This window comes from Pollicipes pollicipes, unplaced genomic scaffold (assembly GCF_011947565.3).
Source record: "Pollicipes pollicipes isolate AB1234 unplaced genomic scaffold, Ppol_2.1 Scaffold_4295;HRSCAF=5057_pilon_pilon_pilon, whole genome shotgun sequence".
NCBI classification, from domain to species: domain Eukaryota; kingdom Metazoa; phylum Arthropoda; class Thecostraca; order Pollicipedomorpha; family Pollicipedidae; genus Pollicipes; species Pollicipes pollicipes.
In genome coordinates this window covers 1,147,176-1,174,312 of record NW_023596461.1, presented here as the reverse complement: position 1 = coordinate 1,174,312, position 27,137 = coordinate 1,147,176, and the positions used below count along the sequence as shown (strand labels likewise).

Below are 27,137 nucleotides of genomic sequence, written 5' to 3'. Positions count from 1 at the left end.
GACCATGTTTTTCCAATTGGATAAGCACCTTTTCATTTATGGAAGTTGGTGACCAGACTACGATCTTTCACATGCAAATGAGAAAAAGATAAATATCACAAAGGAAAGTTATTCCTCACGCCTTTGTAAAGTCCATAATGCCCTAACTATTATTTATTGTGCCATGGCGATTTCAAGAGTACCATACAAATATCCAAGACATTTTGCTGGTCGTTTTAACGTATATGCTTGCCAAAAAATGTTTCAAACAAGCGGAAAAAGATGTCACAGAAGGTGGCCTTGCAACTGCGCAACTCGAAATTGTGGAAAGCTTCAACTCCGATACAGAGCAACTGGGAGATTTTACGATGTCACAGGCGACTTCAGCGCTGATGGCAACCCCTGAAACCCATTTTATTCGGCGTCCGAAGAGTGAGGGTGTAATGCACGACCTCGAGCACGTGAGGCCAGACCTGTCAGCCAATCAAGATGCAGTGGGACGCAGTGACGTTGTTTATGGCAGTGGCCCTTGGCTGACAACCAGCAGCCAGGGGCGTATGCACGTAGTAGCCGCTGCGGCATTGCTCTCCTCCCTTATATATATATATATATATATATATATATATATATATATATATATATTAAGCTCTTGTTCGTTGTTGAGTACTTCGTCAACGGGAATTCGCCGCATGTCCCAGACAGTTGTAGATGAATGAACCAAAGCCACCAATATCGTATGAGCGGATGCGAACAGCATTATCTTCTCTCTGGACATGGTCAGTACATCTTTAAGGGCGTGTAGCTCAGGTACTAGAGGGGCTTAGGTTGTGAGAAGGGCAGGGCTCTGAATTGCAACAAATGATCTGGAAGATGGCTATTTCAGTTTTTAACACCGAATGTGGAACGCTCTTTAGACGCGTTTTTTGTGGGAATCGAGAAAATGCGAAATTTCTACATCGGGACCCGTAGGCTGAAAAAGCATGAGAACCGTATCAGGACTAACCTCGATTCTGGGTCCCGCCATTGATATCCCTGGTCCCAGTCATCATCTCGAGCTGATAAACATAACTGCACGATATCTCTTCAGCTAAAATTCACTACTAGTACGTCCTTTTGTGACACGCCCGAGGAAATAACTTGAGGAGTTCATTGCACATCTCTACGAACGAACCTGCGAGACTCTGGGCAGACCGCCGCCAGCAGCGGCGCGGGCGGGCTGGACCCGTGCTCCCCCTGGCCGGGGGCGCTCGAGAGTGTCGACGGCTCTCGCGCGCACAATGGCCCGTCGCTGTCGCCTCGGCCGCCATTCTGTCGTCCGCTGGTTGCCAACGGTTTTTTGCGTTCGGCCAGCCGGCCGGCGCCGACACGAGCCTGGGGAGATGTGGCCGCTCGCCGAGGCCCGTCCCGTTCACCCCTCCCCCTCCCCCGTCCCCCGGGGCCCTCGCCAGGAACGCTCCGGCGGGGGAAGAGTGAGAGGGGAGGGGAGAGGAGGCAGCAACCGGCATCGTTAGGCTGCCGACTGTAGGTCGAGATGAAAGGTGAGGTCTCGCTGGGACGCGGCTCAAAGCAGCCAAGCTTAGATCGCTGGTGTAAGAAATCTGCACGGGTGCTGCTGCCGTTGCAGGATGCCGGACCTTGTGATGACAGGCGCCGAATGCCGTCAGCGGTAGGTGGTGTTGTGACTGGGTCAGTGGAGTTTGCCATGCGGCCTTAATTAGTGTTGTACAAGCTGCAGTTGTCGTTTGGTGATGTGATGTGCAATTTTTTGGGGATATGCAAACTGTGACGGTAGCTCCGAGCTCCCTCGTACTCCATCGTATTCTGATCCTTTCTGAATATCTTATACACATTGTGCCTGATTTTCGGCTGATGTCTGCTACTCTGATTGTCAAGCAAAGCCCCACCCCATTCGTTCGCGTGCACTCGATAAAAAACCATTTTGATCAGTTGTATTATCACCCCGTTTTGCGTATACTAGATACGATCGTTAATTTCGAACTTGAATTATTCCCATAGCTTTTCACATCGGAAATTATCATCGATCGATATGCGTTTATTGCATTGGAATTTGTTCATAAACAGGACAATTGTGTCATGAAAAAATGTCTTAAATTTGCAGCCAGGGGCTTTTACACGCCCGACTGCCCTAACTGAAATTCATGAAATGTTGTAGGTTAGGAACGTAGATCTCATCTAGAGGGGTCATGCGCTCTTCAAAATGACCAAGTAGTTCCCAAGATCTCAGGGAGGGGGGGGGGGAGGGAGAAGGGAGTGGGGTGGGGAAACTTCACCCGGAATAGCAAGGCCTGGGAGCCCGCCCGGGTTGGGGTCAAGAGCCCCGACCGGCCGCCGTCGGGCTGCTGCACAGGACTGTACTCCATATCACGCCCTGTGCATCTGCAACCTAAGCAATGCTATATTTCGCCGGTAAATCGAAGGGAACACTCATGCCAACTGCCATTGTGCTCCAAAGTGATGCTATATTTCGCCGGTGAACCGCATGGAACATTCGCGCCAATTGGTATCTAGATCGTACGTTGCGCCGTGCCTTAGCGGGGATTTTATTTCGTCATCTCGGAATCGCAGGGAACACCGTTCCGTGCGGATGAGGCTATTTTTTCCTGTCAAGCGATCCTAGAAGTTGCAGGGTGGGGTGTATCTGAGCACGCTCAATCGGGCGGTAGTGTAGGATTATTGTCCGGACTGTATAAAGTGTTCTTCGGCGCCGTTAACGCGAAAAGTTGTCACCTTTGATCATTGATGACCCGTTTTTTGTTGTTTGTTTTTACCTCGGGCGAGACGAAAAATGTTTATCGATCAACAGGCCAAGCATCCACGACGATAGACAAAAGTCGAGAAATATTGCGGTATTTGCGTCGTGTTGGAGGTACGATCCATTATGATCGCGGCAGTATTTGTGTGGAAAAAGTGACGCGGGTAGTCGTATTGGTACGTGCTGCGAAAATCTTCGGTAATTTCTCGGGGCGGCGAACGCAATGGGAAGAAAAAATTGCTCGGCAGGAAATATGGCACGTACGTAAGACTGAGTTTATCTCAGAATCGCGGGGACACTGCGTTTATCATGTCGTTTGTCATTTGTAAGTTGCGTGAGCCATGTGTATGTAGGTAATGCTGTTCGCCATCCCTACGTCATAGAGGCCGCTTTAGCTCTGCCAGTAACCGTTTTTCTTCTCTAAATCACTGGGTAACGCTTTAGGCTGCCTCATCCATAAATCGCAGGTATGGTGGTGCTGTGGTGGTGTGGTTTGCTAGTGATGTAAACGCTGTTTATCGTTTTAGAGCCACGGTGAATGCTGTGTCTGCGATGGTTTAACCCGATTACATGCTGCCCTCGGCCCCGACTTTGCACGTAATTAGCCTAATGGTCGCGTCCGCTGCCGAGCGCGCGGGAGCGTGGCATCCGTATTTCGGATTGACATCAGTGTGCTGCGGTGTGTTGGACGACCTCAGTTTTTGACGACTTCAGGTTGTGCCCTCGGTGAAGTGCTTAAAGGGAATCGCTTGCCGTTGGGACGCATTAACTTTTAGCGTTTCGGAACTTCAGGGACTAGTCGATGATATCCGCCGTCAACGCTTATATTGTCAAGCGTCGCAGTGAGGGGTGACAAAACCAGCCAGCCAGCCTTGCGATTCAGCGGGGGGGGGGGGGGGGAGGAGGCGTGTTCCGATTGGCACCACGGCAGGCCGCTTCCGTGCCGTGTTCCAGCGTCAGATTCTATCGGCGCTCTGCGCTGGCGGCGCCGCCGACGGGCGTCAGCGTCTCGCCGCGGCCCACGGCAGCCACCAGGCCTTGTTTGGCCAGCTGTGCAGATGGCGAATCCGTGCAGCGGTCTGCAGCGAAGGCGGCCTGTGGAAATGTGTGACGAATGGATGGGCGGATTGTGTGATGGTTATCTGTCGATTTGTGTAGTGGATCCGTGGAGTGTGGATTGTGTAGCTTCCTGCAGATATAAGGAATTCACGGAGCACGGATGCGACTAACTGTGGACGTGGTGGATTTGCGGACCGCAGGTCGTGTGAATAACTACGCACGGCATGTGCCCGATTTCCTCGTGTTCATGCGTAATCGATGGAGAAACGGTCGCGCGTGCGAATTATTTTTCGTCCGATTCTGCACGATGGAGCACGCGGCGCCATGACAGTATTGCACAGTATTTCATCATGCACAGTGTTTCATTATCTATTATTCATGTACAGTATTTCATCAGGGGCTCGTGGGCGCTGTATTGCAGCGGCAACCCCGCGCCGACCACTTCCGCCGCTCTCCATCTCCTGCAACCAATACCGCAGAATTCCCCGGTACTTTGGCTGATGGCCTCACGGGGATCTTCATCCTTAGTGTGGAAGGGGGTAGGGGCTGGGGGTGGGGAGAGTGGGGTTGGGGGGTTGGGGGAGGAAGATGGAGGAGAAGAGGAAACCGCCTTGCGGACCTGGAGCGCTTCCTTCGGAGAATTGTGGTCGAAACCTCTCAGCGCGGATGTGATGAAAGCCCTTTGGAACTTTTGGAACTTGCTCAACTTGGCTCTGCTTGGGGTTTGCGAAGCTTGTCATGTGCAAAGGGATGTTTGGAATGCATTTTCGATTTGTTAGACTTGTTTTTGTACGCATGTTTGATGACCAAGCAACGTGTTTTTGCGTTGTATTTATTGTGATTAGTTCATGTGAGTTACTGATAGCCTTGTGCAAAACAATATGCACCTTGGAACATTGCTCTTCCTATGCCCACATTGGCGTAAATGGATCCTGAGAGAGAGCAGACAAGAAACAGATTCGTCATATTTATATGATAAGTTCTTTCCACGGCCCTTACTGGAAAACGATGTTTGAATATCTGGTCGATTCTTCCAAAACAGGTTTTGGATATCAAAATGCCCATCAGGTTTAACGTGAAAGCACTCAGCAACACCATCTACTCCGCGACATCTGCGTTTTGCGTGTGGAAGATTTTTGCAGAGTACTTCGCTCTTACTTGGGTTAGGGGTTCGCAAGTCGCTGGCGTCAATGCTTTCATCGGAACTATCATAGAACAGAATATGGCGCTGGCTGTCTGTCGGATCTTCTTCCCAGGGGGGCTGGCTGTCTCGAAGGGCGGGCCGTCAGCGGCGGGCGGGAATGACGCGGGGCTCGACCATAACCGCTAATGTATTGTCTCTCTCGTATGCATACGTTTTGGTCGCCTGGGACGCGGAAGGTGTCTTGTTGCGTGTGTGGCGTTAGTAGCGATACGAACGCTCAGACCGTTTTCCGGTGGTTTCTGAAGGTTCTAGTGGTCTTCACTATTCCCCCCGCCGTTGTGAATTATTGGCGCTCTGATGAGCGCTCGGGGCTCGCGTCATGGGCCTGAGGCGCTAATATGACTGATGTAGTCGCTGGCGTCACAAATAAAAGGTGCGTGACGGCGTTGGCTGCTTTCCCGTAAGAAATGACGAGGTAGCGTTCACCAGTGGGGCAGGAGCTATCTGAACGTTATGCTTCTTGTTTAGTGCGTGGGCCTTTTGCGTCGCGTTAGTGCACGGCTGATGCATGGGCAGCCAACGTGGGCGACCGTATTCTTATGGCTGCAAACTGGTCCAGAGTCGAAGCCGGCATCCAGTCATGGGGAGGGGAAGGGGTCAAGCAGGCACGAATTTTACGCGCCAGCCCTTGGGAACAATACAATAGTTACATTATTTTTGCCGTCTTTCGAGGGAGGGGGCATGGCTCCCTTGGTCCCCTCGCTTGCGTCCGGGGATGGCTTGGCTGATGACCTGGTGCCGATGTTTGACGGTCTCACTGAGCCCGCGGAAGCAGCTGTTCCAGCGACAGCCGTGCACGGCCCATGGGTGCCGTCCCCATACCTGCCTCCGCACAACCGGCGCACACACACGTTTGTCCGATGGCCTCCAGCCGCAGTGTGCTGGTCCCCACAAGATCCATTTCCTTCTGCAACGCGTTCGGCCTGTTAGCATTATTCGGGGACCAGGAGCAGCCTGGCAGGTTCGGCGCTGGTGTGCCGCGCTAGGCCGGGTGTCATGTGGTGAATCATTCGGCGCGCACTCACCGAGGTACCTCTACCTTCGAAGCGTCAGAGAGAGCAGAGAGCGAGGGAGCGAGCAGCGCTGAGTGGCTGAGGACCTTTCGTCTCCGACTGGAAGCCATCTCCGGAACCGGGACCGGCAGTGGGCGCAGGCAGGGGGCTCACCTGTTGTTGCTTTGTTCCGCAGGGTCTTCAAGAAGAGCTCACCCAATGGCAAAATCACCGTGTACCTGGGGAAGCGGGACTTCGTCGACCACATCACCCACGTCGATCCCATAGGTAAGCTTCGCCTCTCCCCAGCGGACGTGTGCTATCATGCCTCCGCAGTCCATGCGTGCCACCAGCCTTTAGTTCTCTAGCTTCTCTTGGTCTTCACGATGCGTCGTGACATGTATTACAGCGGCACATCGCCGCGCCTTCTTCGACGATGTGGTTGGTGCGCTGTGCGCGAGCGACGCTCCCCACCGCGTCCCTAGCTGCGGAGCATTATGAGGTCTGGAGGCGAGCGTGCCGCTCACACCACGAGCAGTCACCGCCTGTGCGCTTCACCCGTCCGACCTCAGCATCAAGTCCGCATAACATGGATTCAACACGGAAATAGTAAATGTGTTCATCTGTTTGAGAGCACGTTTGAGACGGCCTGCGCGCGGGACAGATCGATGGGAGAGAGTGGTGTGCTCATTAATCAGCACACATCTGCAAAGAAAAATAAGGCCGAATGTTTTAAAATGTTCTGTTCCTATGGCATAAATGGACAAAAAGAACGAACGAATTTGATATGGTCTGCCTCGCCACAAATACAGGCTATGCGTCATCCGCCTCGCGGAAGAAGCTCTGTGCATTAGTCTTGTCTCAGTAAAGCTACCCCGCCAGGCTCATGAGACGCTGCCAGACCTGGTCACCGTGTGCGGCGTTCTCGACCTGTACCGTACCTTTGTGAGGTTCCGTCCCGAGTCATCCCCGTATCCGCCCCTCTCTCCCGCCCCCCTTTCCACCTGCAACCTGGCCGCCCAACTGAAGGTTGAACGCGCGCCTAGACAGTACGCTGTCCTACGTTCTGCCCTGCCGTGCCGTGCCGTGCCGTGCCGTGCCCTACCGTGTCGTGTCCTATCCTGCCCTGTCCTGCGATGTCCTGTCCTGTTCTGTCCTGCCTTGTCCTATCTTGTCCTGTCCTGTCCTGTCCTGTCTTGTCCTGTCCTGTCCTGTCCTGTCCTGTCCTGTCCTGTCCTGTCCGTCCCGTCCTGTCCTGTTTTGTCCTGTTCTGTCCTGACCGGACCGGACCGGACCGGACCCGGCTCGTCCCCGTCGTGCCGCAGCGGCGCGGGGAGGCTGGCAGCAATTCAGTGCGCCTCGCCGGTCGGCATTTCTCAGCTCACTGGTCGCTACAGGCCTGTGAACCTACAGACTGTTTGCAGAAATCGGCCAAGACAAACAGTTTGTGTCGGCGTGCGACTGGAGGTACTGCGTCAAGGCTGAAACGGCTAGAACGTCTTAGTCCGTGGGCTGTTTTTTGGCGCGCTGGCTTGATTGCGTGCTGTAAGCATGATGACGGGAGGGAGGGTGACGGGGAATTGTGGCGGATCATCAGTCACGTAATAAGTGCTGTCTTAATGATTGTATTCGACCGTCGTATCGACCCACAACACTGTAGACGCCCGTCATCAGCGCTAACGGGAAACCACCCACAACACGCACAGTCTTGTCTCAATGTTCTTACAAACAATGTTTCTGAGTGACTGAAGTGATGATTGATGTCTGGCGACAGCGCCCGAAAGCGCCCAGCACCCGAAACAGAGGCGGCGAATTTCTTGAACGTGCGGCGCAGTGCTAGGTAAACACTCAGCCTTACCTCATAGTGTTCAGCAACGGCAACATTGGTCTTATGGTTGGGGGCGAAATGACCAGAAGACAGTGCGTCCGTGCTGCACAATCTTACGACACAGCCACCCCGTGGCAGGCTGCGCTCTCTCTCGATAGTGGCTGTCAAAACTGCGAAACCCAGCGAAGCCGCTCGTTACGGAAGCTCAACCGAGGGCGCCTTCCAATCTCTCGTCTTTGATGTGCGGCCGTGTTCTCCGGCGGCCGTCGAGACGCGCGCGCGGGCCCGCACAGCCCGTGTCCGTCACCAGGCAGCACCAGCGCTCAGCGCGCCCTCGGGGGCGCCGCGGCAGCCCGTCCGTGACGGCACGGCGCCTTCCCGTGCCGGCGGCCGGTCGTGGCCGGCGGTCGCGCCCGTCACGCCCCCGCGCGCTCGGTGCGATCTCGTGACGCCGCCGTCGCCCAAACACGGCCGTGTCACGCCCGGTCGTCACGCCACGCGGTCACGCGACCCGCCGGCCCGCCGCCGTCGATTTCGGACTGCACGCCGGCCGCCGGCCGGTGAGGCGGCGGCGGCGGCGGCGTCCGCTGCCGGCGGCCGCTCCGGACCGCGCGTCTTTCCACGGTGGATCGGCGCTTCTCGTGTGGTGGGCCGCCGCCTGTTGGTGGCGGAGTCTTTGTGGATGTAGGTAGGGGGGGGGGGGGGGTATCCACTGGTCGGCTGCATTTGCTTGTGTGCCGCCTCTTGCCTCCCTGGAGTGACCGGACCTGTTTCGCTGCCGTGTCGCGTTGCCTGGTCGCTTGTGGAGGACTACTTTGCGCTGCCGGCATGCTATGGTCCGTTCAGAATGTTTTGCAGTGTAGGAGACGGCTCCCAACGGGCATGCTTTTGCTGATAGCGGTATGCCTGGGGCAGGGCATGGGGGGATGGTGGTGGGGGTGGGGTGGGGTGTCACCGGTTGATGGGCGGTGTCCAGTGCACCGCATTTTCAGCAGTGTCTAGTCAGTGGCACCCCTCCCCCCAGCCTGTGCAGCTGGTGCCTCTGCTATACGCTGTCCGTTAGCAGATGAGCCAGAGTGCGTTGCCGCGGGTGGAGGTAATCGTCGCATCGGCCCGACAGCCGAGTGCAGATTGAACTATTGGGCTGTGTACCTTTAACGTGGACGCGCGTCTTTTTTGCAGCTGCTTGGTTTGTGGCTGGCCGTGCGCTTGGCATATTTATGGGCACTGTCTACATCTTACATCTTACATCTTATCTACATGATTACATCTTGATTCCGCTGGCCTGTTTGCTTTGGTTTATCTGCTTGGCTCGTCAGCTGGTCGGTGGCCTGTCATGCTTCGATTCCCACGTGTCCAGAAATCCTTCGCCGGCGGTCTTTTTCGGTAATTCTTCCCCTCCAGTTTCCTCCCTTTCCTGGTGTCCCCATGCCTTGTCTATTTTGTGGTCTTTTCCTTCACATTTCTGTCCGATGCATCTCCGCCCGTACGTTTCCCCATCTCATGTTATCGTTGTCGTCGCTGTCGTCTCCGCCTCGCGTACGAATACCCGGAACTGGGCCGCCTGCCCCGCATGCCGCCGCGCATGCCGTCGCGCATGCTGCCCCGCATGTCGCCGCGCATGCCGCCGCGCGGGCGCCTTCCTCCCGGAGCGGGCCCGGCGTCTGACGCTCCGCCGCCCACCGGCACCGCGTCTCTGGCAGCGCATGCCTCCGGGGTCGCTTTGGTGCCGGCCCGCGGCCGCCGACGCTCCCAGCCCTGCCCGCGCCCGCCGTCGCCCGCAGTCGTCGATGCCGACGCGGGGTTCGTCGGCGCCGACTCGGGGCGTCGATTGATCCGGCCGGCTTCAGGGCGCGCCGCGGGGCGCGGCTCGGTTTCCGGCGCGGCCAGCGGCGGTCGGCCGCGATACGGTTGAAGGCAACTCGGATGCTTCGTAAACGAAGCGAACCATCCGACGCGGCAGGACTGCCTGTCGGGAGTTGGTGGTGGACTTCCACGGACCACCGCGCACCGCACTTTTGTGGTTCCATTGACTCAAACCCAATACACTACAATCAAACTGATGTTGGATCCATGCAAGACTATTGCGGCAGATGCGTGTTGTCTCGTTCCCCTCAGTTGCCTCCCGGCAACGGAAGCCCGCTCGTATCTCCGATAAACGGCAACGCTGTCAGATGTGGAGATGCGTTCGATAGACTGATCCATGCCTGAGGAGATCTGCCGCTGATTTGATGGTGTACCGTAACCGAACCGGTATCAGCGGGCTCTGCGCAGGTCCACTTATCGCATCGCAGCCAAGATTACACGAGCCGAGCTTTTTGTGGGATACGTTTATCGACCGGTAGTTTTCGAGGAAGGTGGCTCAACATCGCGTGCATCAGTTCTTTTAAACTGTCGGAACATCTTACGTGAATGTTATTGGCCCGTCCTGACGCAGGCGGGCCACTTTGACCCATGTTGTTGCAACCGGTGCGGTCCGACCTTGCATGGCCCGACCCGGACCTGACCCGCCCTGAACCGACGAGACCCGGTCCAAGCTCACCCGGCCCAACCTGGATGAGGCGTTCTTAAAAGGAGTTTGCCAACTAAAAGGAAAACATTGAAATATGTAAGACCAATCGTTTAAGAATCACGCTGCGAAGTTCGTCTGGCGAAATTTGCTCTCGGTGGCTCAGTATCTTCATCCAAAGTTTGATTTTATTTCCACCAATAACATTAACGACTTTATCTGCATTTTTAAAACAAAATTGTGTAATAGAAACGGTGGCCAGCCACAGCAAGCATTTTTGTGTGAACTTATTTACTGGACTGGTTATATCAAACAGCTTATTCAGCTCGTTGTGTCCGGTTCAATCCAACATTCGCATAACACATGTAGGTTGCGAACTTGAAGACTAAGGTGTTCGGGCAGGTGGACGATTTCTGTAAATACGATAAAATGAGGGTGGTTTTCGCATTAAAGCTGTTTTTTTGAAAGAGTGGGTAACCGCTTTCTCTCCATGTGCTATAATGGTGATATTTTTCACGTAAGACCTTTTTGCAACGTTGGTTTGGCAACGTAGTTTGTGGCTTCATTGGTTTTGTTTTGGAAGTTAGCGTCGGGGCAGTGATTTACCGCAGCGAATCAGAGAGGTGAGTTCCTTTCTCCAGAGCAAGGAAGGAAACCCGGTAGGTGCACATACTTTGAAATAACACGGAGATAATTTGCATGCCAGCTGGAAGCTGGAACACTGAGGTGGGAACACTCAACGGACGTATGTTACTGACCACTCATGGAGTTCAAGCTGGTCATAGGTTGACGAGGGGGCAAAGTGCGCAGGGCATCAGTTGCGATAACAAGGCAAGTGTTCTGGACGCATATTTCGGCAGCATTGTATCTGTGGGAAATTAGTAGACCTTGACCACGCATATGCTGTGCCACAATAACCAACCTTTCATGCACCACGCTCACTGCGCCACGAAAATCCGTGCCCTTGCCTTTTTACGGTCTTGCTTCTGGCTTTCGGGCTTGACCTCCGTCTAGCTTTATTTTACCCTTGAAAGCTTCTGCCCTCGCTTAGGAACCGCAGTATTTGCTGTGGGTACTTCCGGGTGCGTACGAAGCATAAGACGCAGAACGAGATGTTTTTCACTCAAAAGTGTATCTGGTGGGCTGTTATGCTGCAGTTTCGAGGGCTTCCACGTGATGGGGTGTACTCATTTTTTGGAGTCTCATAAGAAGTAGAGGATGCCGTTTTGTGGTCATAAATATGCCTTGCTGAACTTTTTATAGTGATAAAAAATCTAGGAATCCATCGAGTTCATTATATAGGTTTTTGAGATGCGTCCAAATGGTGGCAGGCTCGCCAGGTCCGTTGAACTCGTTTTGCGCACTTACGTAATCGCATTTGCTTGTCATATGTGGTTGCATTTCAGAGGCAGCATAGGAAACAAAACAACTTTTCGCTTATATAAAAACATTGAGATCATGATTTGGTTGTATATTGTGTCATGGTAAAAGGAATATGCTGTCTTTTTTGTACCTTTCACTTATTGTTTGATCGGATTTGTCCGATTTTATCGGTGATACCAGTTGTTCGCAATTTTTCTACATAGCGCATAACTTTTTTTTCGAAAGAGTTGCTCAGGCGGGGGAAAACTTATTGAATTACCTACTTACCGCTATGAAAGCAATACTTTTCAAATGCTCTGCTTTTCCCAACGTATGCGTCGCATAATGTGTGCAGTACAGTACTTCCTCAAAAGCATTGTGAAATCATTGGTCCGAAAGCTTGAAACGCTGTTGACAAAAGTGTATGCAAACGTTTATTTCACAAGCCTTCTGATGAATTAGTGTATTGCAAGCATTATGCGACGCATACTTTGGGAAAAGTATGCACTAATTCGATAAAATGCACTTATTCATCAAAAGGCTTGTGACATAAACGGTCCGAAAGCTTGAAACGCTGTTGACAAAAGTGTGTGCAAACATGAGGCTATTATCAAGCAAATTCAACGAAACCTTATACTATGGCTTTGGTTTCTCTCCCAAGGCGTTTAGCACTGTGGCTGTTTTTGAAGCGCATTTTGACGTTTGAGAAACGGAGTGTCACATGCGGCTTGTTCCCGTCGCTCCCCAAAACATATGCAATTAGTTTGGAGGAGTTTGGACGAGCGCTGAATCTGTGTCAAATCTGCTGCCACTGGAACAATTTTGAAGGAGGTATCAGCTGTCTGCGCGCAACTGAACTAAGCAGGTTTGTGAGAGATTCATTGTACATCTAAAGAGATATGATGTATAATCATCATATGAACATGCTAACTAGAGTAAATAGTTAGAAGTAACTCTACCGGGATTAGCATACCCATCCGCCCTTTGGTTCTGTTGCGGCAGCACGTGGAGCGAAAAAAACAACATGTGAATGAACTGCGCCACTATTGTGTATCACATCCTTTTCCAAACTCCTCCAAAAACCACCTTTTATCTCGAAGGAGATTGGAGGAAGGTGGATCTGAGCTTTGCGGAGCGGGTAGGAGGTTGGATGTGCTACGTGAACGATTATATTAGCTTGGAGGAGCTATGAGGAGGTTAGAGGAGCGGGAGGGCGGGGGGGGGGGGGGGAGGGATGAACAGAGCCATAGTCTAAAATGACGCGCCGGTTCAAACTTCAACCAATACTCTTCTCGGCAAATGTTCGTTCGTCGTTCGCAGTGCCAATCACAAACGTTGATTTATAGTAAAGTCATTCATGCCAGAAGATGTGCCATTTTTGAGTCCTCCAGGCCGCGATGTGCGTGTTATATGACATAAAAGTGGAACGCTTATTCCGGAACAGCTGACGGCGCCCCCTGACAGATTTTGCCGTTGCCGTGACAACAGCAATGGTTACGCCTACGGCAGTCGCGGCAATTGCAGTTTTCCTGGACTTCGGCCGCCCTGTGGGGCTGCCAAGGAAAAAATAAATATGATACTGTGACAAAACGTTGGACGCGCAGTTTGGATCCGAAAATAATTGCAATTAGTCTCATCATGGTATCTTGATGGTACTGCGACGACACCAGCCAGTGCTGTTGTAAGACGTAACTGGTCCTGAGGTTTCGCCAGAACATTTAAAAAAAGCGTCCCAAAAGTGTGACACTCCCTTTAATGTCACCAGATAGGCGCTTTAAGTTCTGGTCCACCGATTCTCCATGTTTGAACGCATTCGAATTGCGCCTGTTATGTAGCTTAGAGTCCGTTTTTAGATGACATTCTGACTGCGTCTCCATTTATCCTACCCGGTGGATGAGCGACCCGATCGAGTTTTCCCTTCCGGCACTGCCTCACCTGGAATGACTGCTGGCGTTGACATCCCGTCCACCCGGCATGCGCCGCACCACACCTTGTTTATTGATAATGCACGGTACACTGTGTGCTGCTGACATCAACGGGATTCTTATGCTGGTGACAGGACCCACTGATATTGGACATGTTGGGAATGCAATAGCTCGCCATATTGCGCTCTGCCAGGTGACGAAAGATGTGACGAAGTGATACAAGCTATTAAGTTTCGAATTAAGCGTCCCGCGCACTGAATTCCGCGTGCTGTCGTCCAACAATATTGGATCAGCCGGGGACGCGCACGGCGGCTCGTATCCGCAATGACGCAATTTAGGCTTGTTTGGCAGCAAAAGTGGTATGAGCCTGACTAACGTAGATTCAGGGGTCAAAGCAGGGCGAATGAAATTCTGCGCGTGGTGGGTGTATGTAGGAATGCTCATCATGTACGACACGGGGAGCGACGTAACTCGCGCGAATTCCAGACCGCCTATGCCGCACCAATAAAAGATGCGTCGAAGTGCTGGTGCCGTAGGCCACTAATCGACCGCCCGCCAGGCTACAGGCGTGGCTTCAGCAGCAATTGATAAATAACATTAATGTCAGGAATTAGCGATGCCATGAATATTCTTCGTCCTCGCCGACAGTCGCTGCCAAAAAAACTTACGCCTGCCACCTACAGATCACCGTGTGCCTAACTGCATTATGCATCCCACGGACAGATGGAATTTCCAGTTATCCATTTTACCTACGTACGGTGTCTCAACTACTCCTATCCGTGTCGCCGACAGATGGCGTTGTGCTCGTGGATCCCGAGTACCTGCGCGACCGCAAGGTCTACGGCCACGTGCTGGCGGCGTTCCGCTACGGCCGCGAAGACCTGGACGTGCTGGGCCTGACGTTCCGTAAGGACCTGTACCTCGCCTGGGAGCAGATCTACCCGCAGCTGGAGACCAGCAAGCGACCGCCCACCAGGCTACAGGTACGGCCTCACCACCACCAGGCTGACGGGCAGGCGTCTCTGTGCGGTTTCCGCCGCGGGGAGGCAAGAGTGGGGAGAGGGACACATGTGTTTTGGAGGTTTGCTTTTATGCAACGTCGCAGGCGAAGGGCTCGGTTTTACAAAAGCGTGATTTGGTAAAAATATTGTTCCATGTTTGAAGATATTGAAGCAAGGAGCAGATATGATGAAATATGCTCGCCTATATATAACAGTATCCTTTTAAGTGGAAAAGGCTGCTCTATGCAATACAGTTTCTCTAAAATCCTTTAGATTTCGTTAGGTCTTATTTCCATAATGACCAGCAACCACGTTCAGCTTCTTATATTATGTAGCTCGAAACGTGATCCGTGATTGAAACTTGCACAGCTTGCTCAGTATTGATTAAGAGCTAAATGACGTAAACAGTGTGGAAATCGTGTTCACGGACGCCAGATTTGAACGGCTCAACGATACTATTTCTGTTAGCGTCAAATGCTGCGTGACCTTTGGTGTGGAAAGATTTGATGGCGTTGCTATGGTGACATATGTGCCCGAATGACCTTGCAATAGTCTGCACGAAAGAGTGTGCACATATTCGCGGTCGTTAACCTCATTAACTGGAGGCTTTTAGGTCTTACGAAGGATAGGGCTGTGGACTGCACCGAATGGTCTTCATAATGACTTATTCGTTCACAAGCCCATGCAAATGTGGAACATTCCCCTTAAGCAACCGGGGCAGACGGTTTAGGATGTGCCGATTTATTCAAAGCCCAAGGTAACTCTACCTTTAGCCGGTTGCTTGAGGTTTATCGCGCGCAAAAATTGCACAAATAAGCCACATCTGTGAAACGACAGTCAACTGCAGTTGAACATGTGGGATATCGTATTGAAGCTCCCGACGAGTACCGGCGCTGAGTTTTCACCGGTTTCAATAAAAATCCCTGTGGACAGGGAAGGAAGCGGTGAAGGTTGAATGCTCCCGAACTTGTGATAACCAGATCGATGTGCACCGTCACACATACTGCTGATGATAGAAACCATTTAGTGTTCGATCACAGGGCGTAATGCTGCCCCACTGCTGATGATAGAAACCATGTAGTGTTCGGTCACAAGGCATGATGCCGCCCCGTTCCGGAAGCTGACATTTCACACGGATTTGTCCATAGGCCTCTCCGTAGCTGCATTCAGCGCATCGTTGGACATTATGCGCGGCTGTTAAGCGCAGTTGCGTCGGACATTAGACAGGGTTGTTTATTGTCTGGGGCAGTTGCGTGAGACATCACACGGGGCTGTTTGTTGTCTTAGCAGTTGCGTGAAACAACACACGGAGTTGTTTATTGTCGGGAACTTTTGCGTGATGCATCACACGCGGTGGTTTATCATCTGGAACAATTGCGTCAACCATCGAAGGGAGCTGTTTATTGTCCGGAGCAGTTGCGTCGGACATCACGCAGGGCTATGTATTGTTCGGAGCAGTGGCGTCAGACATCATACGGGGTTGTTTATCGTTTGGAGCAGTTGCGTGGGACGTCACAGGAGGTTGTTTATTGTCCGGAGCAGTTGCGCCAGACATCATGCGGGGTTGTTGATCGTCCGGAACAGTTATGTCGGACATCCAACCGTCGTGCATTGTCCGAGACGGATGCATGGGACGTCAGGCGTGGTTGTGTGTTGTCCAGAGTAGGGGAAGGCTGACTCGACGATGTCTTGACGGCAATTCGCGACTCAGCGATAAACCTGCGGAGGATCCGACCTGGCGTCGTCCCTGGGCCCACGCGACTTGTGTAGTGACTTCCTAACCGGTTGTTGCTGAACTTGAGACGTCACGCTTTTCCTTGGCCAGGACAGACGGCTGTTTTCGATGCATGGCCTGCGGTTTGACACGGTGCCGCTCCTCCGGAAGAACCGGTTCCCGCCCGTATGACTCCCGGCGCAGCGCGAGGCCGCGCGACGCCCCCCACACTTAATCGCGGCCCGGCCTGCAAGAATGCCATTATCCTCCTTGTAAATTGCACTGTGTTGTATCAGCCTGAATGGGAACTAGGATTTGTTGCCGCCTTGAAAGCCTTCATTGACGGGGAACGCGACTAACACATTTCGTGAATGGACGCGAGCACCATTTAGCTGCGGCCCGCGAAACGCTTGTCATCAATGAATTCGGCAGCTTCCTTGCCGTCCACTTCTTAACAAAGCAGGCCTTCAGTAACTTATTCACGTGAATATCCTTCGGCGAATCCAGTCATGCCCGTCTTCGTCATCGCAAATTGCCCTGAATGGTTGCATTGATGACTTTGCCGAATTATGAGCGTGTTGCGTCGGTGAACGGATCGGTGGTTGGGAAAACAGCATGTGACGTAAATCGGAGACTTGTCGCATGGCTTAATGGTCCAAAATAGATATTGTGAACTTGCAGACATCGCCCAGTTTTCCTACCTGCAAACGCACCACTAGCCTCGTCACCATTACGTCATCCGTCATTGTCGTCAACATCAGGTTCATTGGGACATTGATCACCGGGGCGTGGTGCGGACTGATTTCCGATGGCCGTTACTTGCTATTGAATGATGCTGACGGCCGGCCAGCTTCCGTGCTGGATGTGTGATCGGGCGGGTACTAGAACATTCGGTTGTCCACAGGAGCGGCTGATCAAGAAGCTCGGCTCAAACGCCTTCCCGTTTTTCTTTGAGCTTCCTCCGCACTGTCCTGCCTCGGTCACCCTGCAGCCCGCCCCAGGTGAGTGTCACCCCGCAGCCCGCCCCAGGTGAGTGTCACCCTGCAGCCCGCCCCAGGTGAGTGTCACCCCGCAGCCCGCCCCAGGTGAATGTCACCCCGCATCCCGCCTGGGGTGAGTGCCATGCTACATTCCGCCCCAGGTGAATGTCACCCTGCAGCTTGCGCCAGCTGAGTGTTATCCCGCAGCCTGTGCCAGGTGAGTGTCACCCTGCAGCCCGCCCAGGGTGAGTGCCATGCTGCATCTCGCCCCAGGTGAGTGTCATCCCGCAGCCCGCTCTAGTTGAGTGGTGAGCCAGGTGACAGTGTGGGTGTCGTCAGTAATCGAGGTTGTGGGTCATCTGCATGGATGTTCCAAGCTAGCGGGGCTGCTGCTCTATAGAAGATATACGAACAGCTGGAGAATGGAGCCCGTAATATGCTGCAGTATGACCGTTGCAATGAGGTGGAATAGGATAACGAAGGTTCAAGTGGAAAACGATCTTAACATTGAACACCTTAACGAATTTCAAACTCAGACAGCTATTTGCGTTGCCTTACTTCTCAAACCTCTTCAAAATTGTTTGCATTCGTTGGCGTTTGACCGCCGTGTTTCTTGATTTGCGTCACAGCTGGACAAGAACCCGCGCGATTAGGTCCTTTGGAGGTGACATTCGAAATCGGCGAAGTGAAAACTTTTGTCGCCATGTACATGCATTCTCGTCGCGCTTGCCACAGACCCATGTCTCCGTTTTGCTCTTGCATGAAGGTGGAGCATTCCGTTATCGCGTATGGACGCGGCTGGCAGCGCTTTGCACGCTTCAGCGAGCCGTGCGGTCGCGGCGGCCTGTACTGTTGGCTCGGAGCCCGGCGGAGTCACGGCCGGCAGGGTGGTGCGCCAGCTGGTGGGGACGCAGGCTGATCGTGACGTGGCTATGACGTCATGACCACACTGACGTCGCTGCCCCGAGCCATCTGGTGGGGCAGGAGCCGCCGGGTCTCCCTGTGACGTCGCTCAGCAGTCGGGGTCTGGCTGTTGAGCGCCCACCCACATCCATCAGGCACGGAGCGGGTGCCGGCTCGGGCAGAGTGTTCCTCTTATTCTCACCCCTCACTCCCACCTGTGTGCTGAGATAACCGGACTGAGAGAGTGGGGGGGGGGGGGGGGAGTTCGGAGGCATCATTTCACTGGGCCCAGTGAAGAGGAAGGACTGTAGGTGTGTCGGGGTAACGAGTTATTTGACGGCATCTGCGCAGACGCCAGATATGGTGGTCGTCTCCTAACTGTTCGAGAGTAACAATGTCGAAAAACGACCACATTTTGCACTCGGGGTGTTGAAGGGAGCAAAACGCTGCCAAATGATCATCCTGTGTCTGTTAGACCTCAGGCAGGTTTTTGTGGCGTCCCGCGGTGTGAGCGTTGCTGGTGGATCTTGCCGCTGCGAAATTTAGCGATGAGTGATTATTTAGTACAGTGGTGTGAAAGTCACCAACTGCATCAACTCCACTGTTATGTCACGGCAATGTTTGTCTCTAGGGTTCAGAAACCTGTTCTTGACGTGGAAATTCTCGGTCCATCAGTGCTAAGTCCTTGCGGACATGATAGTAATTAGCCAAATTGACGCCATCAATTATTCGGAACGTTGATGAAATCCCACTTGATGCGATTTCATGTGGCTGAAATGCCGCGATATATGGGGCGTGATGTAAGCGATTGAATTGGTCTATGGCGCTTTTCGCGTCCCTTTGGGAACTGATGATGATTTACATGATGTGTTGAGGACAGCATTCGTGGTCCCCTCAGGTAAAAATAGATAGTTGGGTCTGTATAATCGATACAGTTTGTTATGTCTTGTCCTGCGGGAATGATTAGGGTCCAAGTTTTGATATATGTATTTTGGTCATCACCGCATCTTTGTTGCAAATGTTTTGGATGAGTTTGCTCGTCGCCAACGGGCCGGTACTTATCATGTTGCCAATGTTACGTCCTGAACACTCGGATTTGGGTAATTTAGCTATCTGAAATGTCATGTGCTGTTGAGTTGTGCGTCCTGCGCTCCTTGCTTCCGTCCCCTCTATCCCTTTAGTGCACCAGACACCAGAAAGCAACGCCCACGTGTGCGGCAGTTGACATTGAAGCTGAGCCGCGCCGGCTCGTGGCGGCCGTCATCTGCAGACGTCAGCCGCCGCCGTGTGCCTGTCGGGACGCGGGCCGACGTGGGGCGACCCCGGAGAGGCCGCCACCCGAATTTCCACGTCATGTCCACCTGCCAGGCCCGGCAGAACGCGGTCTGTCCACCTGCCAGACCCGGCAGAACGCTATCTGTGACCGCCTGCCGGCCCGGCAGAACGCGGTCTGTGTCCGCCCGCCAGGCCCGGCAGAACGCGGTCTGTGACCGTCTGCTAGCCCCGACAGAACGCGGTCTGTGTCCGCCTGCCAACCTCGGTAGAACGCGACCTGCCGGACAAATGCCAGCGTGATCTGGAGTGCCCCTGATCTGACGGCCTTGTTGCGGCTTCAGACCTCACAAACTCCCTTCTGTCACGAAAAAGGCGAAAGCGAAACGGCAGGAGACATGACGGGCCTGATAAACAGGCATCGGAATGGCGCCACTGAAAGTCGGCACAGATCATATCTGACGGAGCAGCTAAGGTCTAAATAAGTGCATTTAAGGTATTTGGGTCGCTTGTCTACAATCCCTTGCGTGTCGTGAAGTGTGAAACAGAAGACTGTACGGCACTTGACGTGCGGTGCCATGCACCTGTTATTTTCCGTCGGTGAATGTCCAAAGGCATGGCGGTTCAGGTCATGACGTTCAGTCTGGAGTGAATGCGCCCTTGACCCCGTGACTAAGGATGCTACTGGAGCGACATAAATGACGTTGGGTGGTTTCTCTGCGCCACATGTTTGATTGTTTGGTCGCGTGTTGTTTCAGATGACTGGCTGTTATCATGCAGCGTGATATACGTGTCGACTTGATTTGTGATGCTTCAGTTCGGGTCACTAAGTGCAAACGGCATTCTCCGGCAATGTCTGTATGGTAAACCCGCCGTCGCCTGACTCGAGGTAACCCGACCCGTTGCCGGGTACGGTATCTGACGAACAACAAGAATGGACGCAATGCGGCTTATGTAACTTGGACAACGAGGGCGTAACTCGTAGGCCACGAGAGCTAGTAAAGTACATTGTACAAAGGTACAGATAAGGCTCTGAACTTAGCACTGACAATGTCAGAATGCAGGTGGAAATGGTTTAGAGATAGTCAAAGGAAAGCCTCGGGCCCACCGGCTCGGTCTCGGGGCTGCCTCGTCCGGCGAGGGTTGGTGCTCTAACGCTGTGTTTGTGACGTGGTCACCCAAGACGGGCCATACCCCCGTGTTGTCACTTCCGTCGGGCCGTGCCCCCGTCTTGTCACATCAAACGGGCCATGCCCCCGTCTCGTCACATCAGACGGGCCGTGCCCCCGGCTCGTCACGTCAGACGGGCCGTGCCCCCGGCTCGTCACGTCAGCCGAGCCATGCCCTCGGCTCGTTACGTCAGACGGGCCGTACCCCGGCTCGTCACATCAGTCGGGCCATGTCCCCGGCTCGTCACGTCAGTCGAGCCATGCCCCCGTCTTGTCACATCAGACGGGCCTTGCTCCCGGCTCGTCACGTCAGACGGGCCATGTCCCCGGCTCGTCACATCAGTGGGGCCATGCCCCCGGCTCGTCACGTCAATCGGGCCATGCCCCCGGCTCGTCACATCAGTGGGGTCATGTCCCCGGCTCGTCACGTCAGTCGGGCCATGCCCCCGTCTTGTCACATCAGACGGGCCATGCCCCCGTCCTGTTACATCAGACGGGCCATGCCCCCGGCTCGTCACATCAGATGGGCCATGCTCCCGGCTCGTCTCATCATTCGGGTTCCACCAGCGGCTCCAGGCACCTGCCGCGGCTGTGGGGCCTGCCTAGCACGTCACCGTCTCGTGGCGGCGTGGTCCCGCCAGATCGCCTGTCACAGCGGCCGGCGCTCGCGACTTTTGGCGCGCCCAGCGCTGCGGCGCCGTGCGTCACTGGCATCTTGACGTCACGCAGCTGAGCCGGGCCGCTACGCCTGGCAGACGGCTGGCTGCAGCGCCGCCACGGTTAGGGGGGAGGGCAGCCGGGACAGCACGGCTTCGGTTGGGGACGGCAACTGAGACTGCGCGACTCTGGTAGGGGGGGGGGGGGGCAGCTGGGGCAGCGCGGTTCCGGTAGGGGGGGGCAGCTGGAGCGGCGCGACTCCGCTTGGGGAACGGCAACTGCGGCAGCGCAGCTCAGGTAGACAGACAGGCGGTAGCACAAGGGTGGGTGGACGGCCGGTAGGTGCGCAGGGGCCCGTCCTGCCCAGGCTGGACGGCAGCTGGCTCCACCAGTAGAGTACAGGTGTATGAACATTAGATGAAAGAGCTCTCGATTTTGATCGCCTTTGCGTGAAGTTTGTGATTCCAAAAGTAACTCCCCTTTTAGAACTGTCCTAAGTGCCTGTGAACAATTAACTGAGTCATGACTGTTTTGGCATCTCATATTTTGCCAGCGGTCCGTGCTTCCCACTACAATATTTCCGCCGAATTTTGTCCGCAGCATGAACCGCTCCATGGAGCGCGATACCCCGCCGTGGGGCGTGGACCGGGGAGGACGCCTTATGTAACGGGGCAGGCGAACCGTAACTGATGTGCGGCTTGTCAGTCGCCCGATTTTTCGGGGAATGAGCCCGGTCCAAAACCGGTGTCGGTCCGGGTGTCACGCGTCGTGCGCGCCGCGCGTGCGCTCGCGGCTCGCGTGCACCAGTTTTAGTCCGTTCCGGTGGCGTGCGGCGTCGCTCCAGCTCTTCGGCAGCGGTGCTCCCCATTCAAACCCGTTCAGCGGACAAGATGCTCCGGGCGCACCGGCGAGCCGCCCCGGCTGGGGACGGGGACCGGGGGCCGGGACCATAAACCAGGGATAAACGACACGACACGACACGACACGACACGACACGACACGGCACGGCACGGCACGGCACGGCACGGCATGGCACGGCACGGGCTGGGTCGGGTGGCAGCTCCAGCCCAGTAACCTGTCTGTTGACCAGCGCCGGCGTCGCTCCCCCACCCAGCGCCGCAGATGCGGACCGGACGGGCGCCGGCGTCGGCGAGCGAAACACCAGGTCGGCTCAGGGTGGCTAGTCAGTGCCAAGTCGTGGTCTCATAGACTGCCGGTATGCGGGTGCTGCCAGCGTGGCCGGATAGGGGTTGATTGGGTCGTTAATTGCTTATCTAAGTGGCTGCGTCGGGCCAGTTACCTTTGTCGCATGCAATGACCACTGTCACGCAAAGGCACGCAAAGTCCAGGCTTCCCTCTGAGGAAAAATCGCATCGCTGGATATTTGTTTTTGATATTGTCAGATAATGTCCTTCAAGTATTGAGAGGTTTGGTAAACCTTGAGGCCGTATGTGCACACGGGGCTAGGCCACTTTAAAGAGATATGAGGCATTTCCACGGACACTTCCCCGTATTTCCGGGGTCGAGACTGGCGCTGGCGAACTACTATCAGCCCTGTTTTCTGTTGCCGTCACCATGGAATGGGAGCCGCCTGAGTTTAATTAGACCGCGGGGAGTCGTTAGCGCCGGAATGAAACGGTGGTCCAATTTCCCAGCTGTTTTACCACATGCAGTTTCCTAAAAGCGGGACTGGAAATTAGCACTTCATTTTCATTTCCAAGCTGGCGCGACGCGCGATCAAAACATGCCATGGATTCCGTCGCGGAATGTTTCATGCATGTCGGCTCTGCGGAACGATGTGATTGTACTCCTCGCCACATAACGCGCATGGACGACCTGAACGGGGCAGCCTCGATCTGGGAGTCTTACGGCTTGGCGGGGTCTGGTCCTTGTGCTGTCGGGCCGGAGCGTATGGTCAGACCAGGTCTGGTCAGACCAGGTCTGGTCTGGTCTGGTCTGGTCTTTCATATGCATGATCAGATGCTGCTGCGGCCTGAGGACGCGCCCTTGACCGTCGATCCGTCTGACCGCCGCTCCGTCTGACGGCCGCCCCGTCTGCCGCAGGGGACACCGGCAAGCCATGTGGCGTCGACTACGAGCTGAAGACGTTCGTGGGCGACCACTCCGATGACAAGGCGCACAAGAGGTGAGCACGCCCCCGCACCCTTGGACGCCCCGGGACGCGTCTGCGATCGGCCCCCGTGCGCCTCTGGACACGTTCCCCCTCCACACCGCTCGCGCTCTCTGTGGAGCCAAACACTTCTCCGGGCGCTCCTGCTGCCCATGCATGAACCGGGCGCCTCCCTGAGCGCCCCCCCCCCCCCCCCCATCCACCGACGTGGTGCATTCCGGTGTTTTCGCGCTGTGGCAGACCACCTCGGATGTTGAGTGTGGTCTCCACGGCGCTGGGAGCGGTTGATCAGCTGACGAGTGAAGTTCTGGTGTAGGGTTCATTGGCTGATTTCAAGTAGTTTCGTAGATACGTGCAGCCTTTCCAGTCCGATTTGTTAGGTACTTCGGTTCCAAGCGAACCGCTTCGTTTTCCGTTTGTAGTTCTTGTGATTAGGGCCATCCCGTCGTGTCCACCTCACGGAATAGGCAAGGGCATTTCACGTCTGCGTTACGCACAACTTCTGGTGACGGGGGCGGTATGCACATCTTATCGTGAAAATCAGTCAACAAGGGAGGCAGATTCGTTGGCACCGTTTCGTATGGGACGTGGTGCTGTATGCGGAATGTGCACCAGGCGTGGCACACTTCCTCCGCCTGCACTGTTCTCCAGCTGATCTTAAACCCCGGAACGGATGTGGCATCGCAGTCGCACTGCCGCCCGCTATTCCCAAGTGGTGAGTAAGAAGAGAGAAGCCTTCTGATATTGCCACTTTCGGTCTGCTTCCATGATGCGATGAACCAAATTGGCCAAGTATTTGCATCGCGTAGCATTCCGTGATAAAACAACGTGCGGCACCACCCTCCCGACTCACGGGGTATTTGGTCCAGCTCTCCGTCATGCCAGCAGTCGCAACCCCCTTCCTTCTCTCCCCCCCCCTCCCCCCACCCATAAGCCGGGCCCAGCCCCGACTGCTCGCTGCCGCCTGTAGCTTGCTGCGCGAACCACCGGGTACGTCCGTGCCGTCCAGACGACCTCTCGTCGGATCAACGCCAGCCCCGGACGGAGCCGGAGACCGAGTCCTGGCTCTGATGGGCTCTCTCGTGTCGCACGGGGAGCAGATCGGGCTCATCAGCCGGTGTGTGGGCGGTGCTTGCACCGCGGGATTGTCGTGGGGAGGCACACGCACCGCGGCACTGTCGTGGGGAGGAACACGCACCGCGGCACTGTCGTGGGGAGGAACACTTGCGTGTACGACTTAGATATGTGGGGAGGCGTAGTTCTCACAAGGGGCCTCTCACGCGTGATTGCATGTGCTGCAATTTAGTGAAATACGTCGTTGGTTCAGTTCAAAGCGCGCTGAGGCCATTTACTAAAGCTCTAAAGACACCCTGCGCTCCACTCCACGGTTCCTTGTGGTGCTCCTGTGCCAGTTGATGCAAGCAGAGTTCCAGTTCAGATGTATGGAGTGAATGTTGCATTTCTGAGGTGCTTAAAAGAAATGCTTGCATGACAGGTAGAGCTGACCACACCATAGTTGAGATATTTCCGATCATTTTCATGCGATCTCGCCCGCACGTTCCACCATCAGCGACGCCATGGGCTGTTGCACGTGCAGCACGTGCACGCAATCGAGAGTCCGCTGTTCGTCCGTCCGTCCGCCCGTGGCCGGTCGTCCATGGCAGGCGCGCGGACCGCCGGCCGCCCGCTGCGAGACCCAGCCGCTGCGAGCGCCGCCCCCTGATCCGATCGATTTGCGGTCTTAACGGGCTCGCTACCTGGCCGACGGCACGCGCCGCTCCCCCCCCCCTCCCCCCCCCCCCCCCCCCCCCCCCGGTCTCCAGCGGTGCCGTGGCTGTGACTGACACCAAGCTGCTCTGGGCGCGTGTTGGGACCGGCTCGCGCTCGAAATAGGTTTTAATTAAAAACGTCGGCTTTTGGTTTTACAACTTCTCAACACTGCGTGATGCATGCAACGAAACAGCGCGTTCGGTTGTGCGTGCATTTCCAGCTTATACACCATCTTACCGTTGGCAATTACTTTCTTCATGAACGGCTTTCAAGGTCTGAATTGTTTTGGTGGGGTTGGTTTCACTGTGCGTCCAAACGTACCGTTCGCATGGAATTAGCGCAACTGTACGCACGTTTGTGCGTGTGTATTTGCACAGACATTTGCGCAACAAGTTTAAAGGCTTTGGAAGTGCCCAAAGTCACCAATTACAAGTGACCTGGCAGCACACAGCAAATTTTGTGGTGCCTTCCACCTCAGTCAGCGACCAGTCCTTTCTAAGCGGTAGATAGAATCCTCCGTGCCATAAAACGTCCCATGTGAAATGAAGTCTTCAAGTGTCATCCTTACCCCATACTATTGTATTGCTCTCTTTATGCCCGAGGACAACATATGCTAGTTTTCCCAAGTATTGTCCAGGTTTTCGATGAAGTAACGTTAGTCTTGTGAGATCAGAATTGCCTTACTTGAAGCTTGCCTCGGCACAATCAAGGTGCTTTCGGATTCTTGCCCGTGTTTTGTGCCCCAAAGTAGTTGCTTTGTGACCTTTGATAAGCAGTTTATCTAAAATAAGATTTTGATGCCAGTTGGTGCGAAGCTCGGTATCAAGTAACGCTGTATTTGCTACCCCTGACCTTTTTAAATTAATTTTGCCCACTTTGGTCTCACGACACCAAGTAAGTGCCAAGCCTGCGCTTATTTGGGGCGAACTTGGGCGTTAGCGAAATGTGTAATTCTGCGTGCGGTCTATAGGCGATTGACTGCCTTACGTGTGATATATAGACTGGAATCGTGCACAGGAAATGGGTACATTTAAAAGATACTGTGTGCTGTGACCAGTGCCCGCCTTGCTTGCGCCAGTGGCGTGTTTGTGGTGTGCACTTGCGTTGGCAATGTGTGTGCGTATCTTGTTGGAAGCAAAATGATTTGATAGTGTTGCTACCTGTCAAGCCGGAGCGTCCTTATATGAACCATTGTACATTTGGATGCCCGAATTTGTCATTTGATTCGGCCCCGGGTCGAATGGCGAGAAAATAAGAGCGTCATCCTTGTTTCTGAGTCAAGGCTTTTTTAGATGGTTCAGATTAAGGGCCGATTCACTTCAGTTTAATGCAACTCACGGGCCTGATTCTGAATCGAATGGAGCACAAGTGTGCTTGCGAGTGTATGCGCCATAAATCCGATATAAAACAATTGGACATGTTTGACCCAGTTTGACCCCTGATGATCTGTCCCCCAACTTCTCCCAGACACGATCAGCAGTGACACCACTGACGTAACATCGATTGTATTTGTGGAAAAAAACATGTCCCTACGACCGACAAGTGAAATGTGATCCAGATTTAGCGCGAAACCGAGCAGACACCACCTTCACAACTGGCTCATGAGTCATGACTTACTCGGAAAAGTGCTGACAAAGTGGTAGGACGGTCCGAAATGTAATAAATGCAGCCACTGAAAAATCACCGCGCCACATTCAATGACTGCCAAGTTATTAAGAAAGCCCTCAGCGGTAGGGCCTGTCAGCCCCCCTCCCCCGCCCCCTTATCTGGAAGAGTTAATCCACATACCTCTCAGTGCGAATTTCTTCGCTGCCAATGCTGCGGGGCTCTCAAAGAGCCTGCAAGTCACCATTCAGCTGGGACCTGAAAGCTTTCTAGATCACCGCGGACCGAGGTCTTAAAAGGGTCT

General features: G+C 54.2%; 1 protein-coding gene across 1 annotated transcript in view; it reads left to right on the top strand.

The window, feature by feature from the left end:
* The window catches only part of LOC119096357 (beta-arrestin-1), a gene marked incomplete at its 3' end in the record, with an annotated part of 61,086 nt that overhangs the window by 12,277 nt on the left and 21,672 nt on the right, over nucleotides 1-27,137 (top strand). Inside the window, 4 exon segments of the mRNA XM_037219208.1 lie at nucleotides 6,204-6,295; nucleotides 14,424-14,614; nucleotides 17,251-17,347; nucleotides 23,392-23,473. Coding sequence (XP_037075103.1) covers nucleotides 6,204-6,295; nucleotides 14,424-14,614; nucleotides 17,251-17,347; nucleotides 23,392-23,473 — 462 coding nt within the window.